The sequence below is a fragment of the Cynara cardunculus genome (assembly GCF_001531365.2).
Source record: "Cynara cardunculus var. scolymus isolate 2C chromosome LG 5, CcrdV1, whole genome shotgun sequence".
NCBI lineage: Eukaryota > Viridiplantae > Streptophyta > Magnoliopsida > Asterales > Asteraceae > Cynara > Cynara cardunculus.
In genome coordinates, this window is record NC_037532.1 from 33497456 (window position 1) to 33506189 (window position 8734).

At 39.6% G+C, this 8734-nt stretch overlaps 1 protein-coding gene across 1 annotated transcript in view; it reads left to right on the forward strand.

The window, feature by feature from the left end:
- Window positions 1–6575: 6575 nt before the first annotated feature.
- LOC112513106 (ADP-ribosylation factor 1-like) overlaps window positions 6576–8734 on the forward strand; it is a 3542-nt gene continuing 1383 nt past the window's right edge. The window contains exons 1-5 of the mRNA XM_025119250.1: window positions 6576–6868; window positions 6956–7026; window positions 7266–7385; window positions 7460–7578; window positions 7852–7933. Coding sequence (XP_024975018.1) covers window positions 6721–6868; window positions 6956–7026; window positions 7266–7385; window positions 7460–7578; window positions 7852–7933 — 540 coding nt within the window. The 5' untranslated portion in view covers window positions 6576–6720. The remainder of the gene's footprint in view (window positions 6869–6955; window positions 7027–7265; window positions 7386–7459; window positions 7579–7851; window positions 7934–8734) is intronic.

Consider the following 8734-nt stretch of genomic DNA (forward strand, 5'->3'; position numbering starts at 1 on the left):
TATTTGACAAAAACTCTTAAAAACCATTTTTTATGCATGAAATATTGTTTATTGATGCATATTACTTAAAATTTAGGATTACAAGTTAATTGTGCATAAATACAACTTATTAAAGCTTCATGTTTGAATTCGTGTAACTAACTATAGATAAACATCTTATTTTAAATATAAAAAATCTAAAATATAATTAGAATAATCATTGAGTTCTAACAAAATACTTATTATTATCTTTATACAAATTTATATTATTAAACCAAAAAATTTAAAAATAAAGTTAAGAAATACATAAAAAAACGAGAAATTTTAAATAGTTAGTCTGATACTGATATCAATATTTTTTTTTAATTTCAAATTTATATTTCATTCAAAAATAAAAACATTATCGTTTTCTTAAAAACACAGAAAACTGTATTATAACATCGATTGAGACAAAAAAAAAAACAAAACATTAAAATCGAGATTTATCTCGCTGCATTGTGCAAGTGTCCTTCTAATTTTATTTTTATTTTTTTTTGAACGGCGAAAATTTATTAAAAGGAAAAGCGAGGTCCCAAGGCAAGGAGCTACGGCAAAGCCATCACCCCAGCCAAACGAACCCGAGAGAGAAACAAAACTAGCGAGAAGCTAGAAGGAGAACAAGAAAACAAAAGAACCGACAAGAAACAAAACCCAGAGGGGACCAAAACACCGCACCCAACCAAACCAAAACCTAACAAAGCACCAACCACGGAAAGGAAACTAAACCAAACTATACGGATTATCACACCAAGAACTCCACTGCACCACGTTCCAGACTTTTCCCCTGTGCTTCATCCAAAAAAACGAGAGAGCCTGAATTTCAGCAAACAAACAAGCTCCACTTTGATGAGACGAATCCGCAAAAATCAAGCTATTTCGAGCCTTCCAGATTACCCAGAAGTAAGTGTAAAGAACCCCGGTGAAGACCTTTTTAGTATCCCCTTTAAAATTGAGAGTATCAACCCAATCGAATAACCGAGGGCGATCATTAATGAAATTATTATCAATATTCCACCATTGGCATACCTTCTTCAGGATCTGGTTCGAAACCCGGCAGTCCCGAAAGATGTGCTCTTCGTTCTCTTCTACGATGTTGCAAAAGGGGCAGAAAAGAGACGCGAGCAACACTCCACGTTTCACCAGGTTGAGTTTTGTAGGCAACCTACAGTGGGATAATCTCCAAGCGAGAAGGTTGACTTTGGAGGGAATCAAATTGCACAACCGAAAAGAGCTATTATTCCTTRCCTGAAGGTGAAAATCATCAAAGGCCTTTCTAAGGGAAGAAACYGTAAAGAYGCCTGATGGCTCCARCACCCAATTCCAGACAGTCGARTGGTTAGAGGAGTCGGCACGAGGTTGGAACCAGCTATGAATGGGGATRTTTACTTTATGGAAKTCCTTAYGARTTTTCAKAATGTTCCTCCAAACTCCCGTAGTTTTCCCAACTGGATTGGCGACCCCTAAACCCCCCTCGTTGCCATGAATAGATTGAATCACCCTCTTCCAAAGAGAGTCGGATTCCRYCTTRAACCGCCACCACCACTTGGCAACAAGGGCTAGGTTGAGCGCCTTTAGACTGCCAATACCCAAACCCCCATTTTCTTTGCTAGTGAGGACCTTGTTCCACGGAATCCAAGATATTTTCTTTCCACCATCCCTTGAACCCCAGAAGAAGTTCAATCTGATGCTCTCGAGTTTGTTAATAACTTTTTGCGGAGCTTTGTACAATGAGAAGAAGTAGATCCCAAGACTTCCTASAACMGATTTGAGAAGCACTGTCCGACCGCCGAGAGAGAGCGAGTGGGATTTCCAATTGGAAAGAGTACCGAGGAATTTGGAGATTATCGGCTCCCACGATTCAGCTTTGTTCATCGAACACCCCAACGGCAAACCCAAATAGCTAATAGGGAATTTACCTAAATTGCAATGAAAGCGGTTAGCTAGGGAGACCACCTCTTCATCCTCGACCCCAATCCCCATCAGGTTACTTTTGTTGAGATTAATTTTCAGCCCGGAAGCCAAATAAAAACACCGAAGGATCCTGATTAAATTTGCCAAATTAGAGCAAGACCAATCTCCTAAGAACACTGTGTCATCTGCAAATTGCAAGTGAGATATTGTCGGKCCAGAATTCGGAAGCTTGATTCCTYTAAAAACACCYTTCTYACATGATTCTTTCATAGCAATGTTGAGAGCCTCAACCGCAATGATGAACAGAAATGGGGCGAGCGGGTCACCCTGACGGACTCCTCTGCCCGTAGGGAATTCAGCCGTCGGGGACCCATTAACTAAGACAGAAACCGTAGCCGACTTAAGGCACCCSTGAATCCACWGCCTCCATTTTGATCCAAAATTCATTTGCGATAGGATATCGTCAAGAAAACCCCAACTTAACGAGTCAAAAGCCTTATCGAAATCAATCTTAAACARGAGAARTTGTCTCTTAGATTTTTTCGCCCAAGAGATCAGTTCACTAATGATGAGAGGGCCATCGAGGATACATCTGTCCTTAACAAACGCTGTTTGTTCCTGGCCAATTACATTGCTAATAACCGTCTTTAACCGATTAGCAAGAACCTTGGCGACAATTTTGTAGAAACAACTAAGCAAGCTAATGGGTCTGAACTCTTGCAAAGATAAAGGGGAGTTGTTTTTCGGGATGAGAGCAAGGAAGGAAGGGTTGCACCCTTTATCGAAAGAGCCCGAAACTTCAAAGAACTTAACCGCAGCAATTAGATCAAGTTTAATTATGGACCAGAAATGCTTAAGGAAAGCAAATGTAAACCCATCTGGCCCAGGAGCCTTCTCCGAACCACAGTCCCAGACGGCAAGCTTTATTTCCTCTTCAGATATGGTCCCTTCAAGGAAGGCACTCTGATCAGCAGAAAGCTTCTTGAAATGATGATTACGAAAAGAGGCACGGACAACAGAGCTGATAGAGAATTTTTTGGCAAAAAAATTGAAAACTGCCTGCTTAATGGAAGGGGGGTCCGACCTCCATTGACCGTTGATGGACAGCCCGTGAATGAAGTTGCTTCGTCTGTTCCTGTTAAGAATGCCATGAAAGAAACACGAATTTTCATCCCCATCAATGATCCACTTCACTCGCGCCCTTTGTTTGAGATCAAGTTTGTCGGCCTTCTCCAGATCTTTAATTTTGATAAGGGTCTCCTGCCATTGCAAACTTTCCGAAGAGGAAATACCAATTGAATCCGCCTTAAGATCTAGATCGCCTAACTTGTTTTTTAGAACATCCAACTCCTTATTCCTTGCAGAAGATAATTCTGCCCTCCACTTTTTAATATTCCATTTTACCCGTCTGAGCTTAGACATAAACAAACTAATAGGAGAAARCCTGGAATTCAAARRAGGGGCCATCCACGAGCGATTAACGATTTCCGAAAGCTTAKCCTCCCTAAGCCAGGAATTAAAAAATTTGAAATATGGWGGGCCGAAATCCACAGCTTGACCGAGAAGAAGAAGAGGGCAGTGGTCTGAATGAAGCCTGGGCAAGATCTCGACAAAAGGGTTAGACCATTGCGAGAAAAAATTATGAGAAGCAAAAAACCTGTCAAGTTTACTTAATTTCTGACAATCAGAGCTCATCCTAGTGAATTTCCTGCCTCCACTCCTGATCTCCAAGAGACCTGCTTCGTGAATAAACTCGTTGAAAGCAGCAGCCCCGGTGAACGAGAAAGAAGTCCCTCTACGCTCATTATTGGACCGGACCTCGTTGAAGTCGCCAAAAACTAGCCAAATTACATTAGGATTGGCCAAAAGGAGGTCTACAATGGAAGCCCAGAGTCTTTTCTTGCTACTGATGCTCTGAGGGGCATAGATGTTTATAAAACCGCAGATACTAGAGAGCCCGATCCATTTTCCCCAAACTGCCAGGTATCCGTCACCACGGGCAACGTCAGATTTAACGAAGCAAGAAGAGTCCCAGATRGWAAGAATRCCCCCTGAACGTCCTCTAGCRTCAACAAACTCAAAATCAAAATTTCTGCTTCCCCATACGGATTTAATAAGAGAGTGACTAGGAGACGAGACTAAGGATTCTTGAATCCCCAAGACCAGCACCTTATTATTAACACAAATATTTCTGATCCAGTCTTGCTTCACTGCCGAAGCCACCCCTCTAGAATTAAGAGAAAGGATCCTCATTGACCAACTWCWTCGTCACCTGAAWTTGAGATGATTTTACGAAGCTCATCTACACAACCGCCCAACTGGAATCCCACCATCTCGCCWACTTCCAWGGTGTTTCTCAATTCGGAAGGGACGTCAAGAGAWTCAGAAATACCGTCTYCATTAGAAGGGAGAGAAGTCCCCRAGCTAGAGGAACCAGACGCAGTCCCTTGAACCGGTCGRTTAAGRTCAATCGACTGGGAAGAGGAWTCCTCAGAAGGTCTCACGACATCCGTGGAAAGGGGTGAACACCGAGAAGAATTGCCGTTGGTCTTTCTTCTCCTGGGCTTACTGAGAATAGAGATGGATTTTAAAGGGAAAGGAGTTTTAAATTGAGGGAACGTACCATGAAGTCTAGAGCGATTTGGGGGTTTCGGGTAACGAGAAGAAGACGCCGCATGTATATAATTCGAAGGAAGAGCCGGAGAAAAGGAAAAGCCTGGACAAGAAACGTTGGACCTGGAGTTAGCATCTCCTCCAGAAGGTTCACACGGATTGGATTTAATGAAGCCCATAACATCAATGGGCTGAGAGAAACAGCCCAACTCCGCTATTCCTTTGCCAAGCCCACTGAAGGATCCCTGAACTACCCCAAGAGAAGGGGAGGACGGACAATTTTCGGGAGCCGCGCCCCTCTGCCATGAATGCTCATGAACTTGAGAATCTCGATTTACTTCAACCGAGGAGCCCTTAGACGTTTCGAATACCTCTTCAGAAGCTTCACCCGGCGCCGGAGGAGAAAAGACCGGCTTGTTACCGACACAAGAAGAAGCCACCGGCGAGCCGAGGTCCTGGACCCGATCCTCAGAGTCCCAATCACTGCTCACGACATCACTACTCTCCAGATTATCTTCAAGGTCATCGCCAACAAAAAAACTCCCCGACTGGAAAGGGAAAACCCTCCATGCCTCCTGCAAATCCTCCGTAACAATGATCGAATGTTCAATTCCATCTAAAAGGACAGAACAACTGCAATTAATGGGTCCTTTAGCAGACGTCAAAATCACCACTCTACCGAACGACATGTTAAAGCTATTCTTAGAGCAAACTTCCGGAACCAAGATAGAACCCCAGGCCTTAGCAATTTCGGAGAAGGCGTCAGAATACCACGCTTGAGGAGGCATACCCGAAATGACAATCGTGGCCAGCCTCTCACTAATCCTGAAATCCGGAGACCAAGGGTCCAGGGAGACAAACCATGACGACCAGGTGTCTTTCGCGCCAGAGAGAAAGGCGTCCGCTAAGGATTGATTTTCAAATTCGACCAGGACAAAGAGTCCCCCCAAGTACCTGATGATTACATCCTGGAATCCTTCAGCCTCTTTGATGAAGACAACATTCCGTAACTTTTCTAATGAGGCCACTCTCCCAATAAGGGATGCCTTCAACCAACTACGAGAAAGGGAGGAAACAGCCAGATTAAAGCAGATTTTGGGAAGTGTCTCTGCCCCAGAATTCTTACTACCTTCAACCACCTCGACAAAAGATCTACCTTTAATAGCAGCGTGAGACCGATTAGTCGGATTAAAGATGGTCTCCTTGCTCCCTAACTTACCTCGATGGTCCCTAGCGAATCTCGCGATGTTGGCCTTCAGTCTCTGACCTCCAACCCAGGTGTTATTTAACTTATCTTCAAAGCTCGAGGGATCAGAAATGCCAAGGAAGCGAGCGAAACCGAACCTAATCCCCTGCTTGTTTTTCTTCCTAGCAACATAAACATCCACCACTTTTCCAATCTTGATGAAAACCCTCCAAATATCTGCCTCAGAAGCTTGGGCAGGGAATCCGGTGAAGTAGAAGGTGGTCGCCTTTCCTTTCCTTTCTGTTTCCTTTAATGAAAATACCTTCGTCTTTTAAAATTCCTCTACCGGAATTGGAAGCTTTACGCCGGCGCACTTCTCTCCACTCACTCTCCATCCTTCTAATTTTTTTCTAAATCATTTAATTAAAAAAATTAATTATTTTCTAAAAATATAATATTTATAATATTTAATACATTAATTATTTGTAAAATTCAGTACAACAAACACAATACTGATAAAAGTATTGACGAGTCAATCAAATGTACTAATTTATTTTACATATTTTTATGCAAATCCATTTTAATTCATCATCCGACCCGTCTAATTCCAAATCGGATCACTTTCATAAAACCATGGAATTGGAATCACTTTTTCCCTTTGAAAAATCTAAATTCAATCTCTACGATTATTTTTTATATTCCATTCCCTTTTGGTGACTCCATCATCACATCTAATTCCCATTGGAATCCCATTCCTTACTCCTTTATTCCATGATAACTTACTTTTACCCTTTACCTCACATCCATCCATAAATATATATACCACTCTAAACATGTTTTAAAACACTTTATTCGGATTTTGAACGAAAATATCTGTCAAAATAAATCATAACAGAACCCGAATTCATTGTGATCTTCTTTCAGTATCTGTTGTGTTCGTTTTTTCAGTGTTTTCTTTCCTTCTTTTCGTTTCTTGATTGTAACGAAGCAAAATGGGCATGGCGATATCACGGTTGATCAAGATGTTGTTTGCAAAGAAGGAAATGAGAATTCTGATGGTAGGACTCGATGCCGCAGGCAAAACCACCATTCTATACAAGCTTAAACTCGGAGAGATTGTTACCACCATTCCAACAATTGGTACCTCTGATCCCCCCCCACTTTCGTTAGTTTCAAGTATTACTTTGTTAAAATACGTTTGCGTAATATCTAGCAAAATGACACCAGGTTTTAATGTGGAGACTGTTGAGTACAAGGATGTTAGTTTTACTGTCTGGGATGTCGGAGGTCAAGACAAGGTTTGTGTGTTGTACTCCTTTCTTCCTAAAATAAGAGTCAGATTTTCTATTTTGGTTTCGTCTAAAAATAAGTGTTCACTTTCCAATTATACCATTAATTATGAAATGGATATATCCATCGCTCTATCTAATATTAAGGGTAAAATTGTCATGTAGTTAATTAAAAAGTGTAATGATTACACATTTCTTATAACTCAATAACGAGTGAAATCAGTTAATTAGTGATTGTGATTGTGAAGATTCGACCATTGTGGAGGCACTACTTTCAAAACACACAAGGGCTTATATTCGTGGTTGACAGCAACGATCGAGATAGAATTACAGAAGCTAGAGACGAGCTTCACCGCATGCTCAACGAGGTGCGTATTTTCTCTTTACCGTCGATTAACCATTTTTCGTCGAATACTAAACATTGTTTTGTTTCATGGACCAGGATGCGCTTCGTGAAGCCACAATACTCGTGTTTGCCAATAAACAAGATCTTCCAAATGCTATGAAGGTTTCTGAACTAACTGATAAACTTGGACTCCATTCCCTACGCCATCGCCGTTGGTAACTTATCATTTTCTCCCTCGATCTTCTCATCTTTCAAACATTTCTAATCAAGATTCTGTCGATAACGGGATCATTTTGGTGGTCTTAAAATTGATCGTTTTACATTGAATTTCATGTGAATGATTGAATTTCATTTTAGACATATACATAATATGTCTAAATTTTGTCCTAAAATAAGTATTAACTTTTAAAATAAATAGCTACTGTATATTTTTTGTTACGAACATTTATTTTGAAACACAAACAGTATTAATACACGATTAATTACAGGTATATACAGAGCACATGTGCAACATCCGGCGAAGGACTATACGAAGGCCTTGATTGGCTCTCTACCAACATCTCTACTAAGGCAAGTTACATTATATACATAAAATATAAATCTAGGATCCAGTTCCAGTAAGAAGGGGAGTTACAGTAACAACGTAAAAATAGATTTTCACTCTTGGATCAATCATAATTGAATGTCAACGCTAATAAGGTGCATCGATATGCACCGCGTCAATTCCCTTCTAAAACGCAATTAATGAGTGGACATAAGATTAAAAGTGATCAACGGTTCAAATCTCTTCTTATGTTTTTCAAGATAACTTTATTTCTCACACGAGGATCATGTTTGATAATCATAAGTTAGTTTGTTTTTTCTTTTCTTTTTTTGTTTATTGCAAAAGTTTTGTTCATATGGCCAAAACTAACTGATAAATTAGTTTATTGGCGTAGCGTTTCAATAAGTTTTTTTTCGTTTTTATAATTGTACTCTTTTTAATATTAATTAAATAAATATTTTAATTATTAGTTTATCTTATTAATTATTATTGTTGATAGATTAATATATAATTACTAATCATTTATTAATTTTCTTGAATATTTTATTATTAATTATTAGTAACACTATTTTCTATTAGTTTTAGGGTAAAATGCAAAAAATAACAATCTACTTTTATAACTTTCTTTATTATAGCATTGTACTTTCAGGTTTTTTTATTACAGCAATGTACTTTCAAACTATTTTTTATTAAACATTGTACTTTGAAAAATTTATTCATTATAGCATTGAGTAATCTTTTGATTTAAATTTACTCATTATACTAGGTTTTCATGTCACTTCATTGTCCACGTAGGTTGTTCACATGTACTATAGTGATGTGACTTT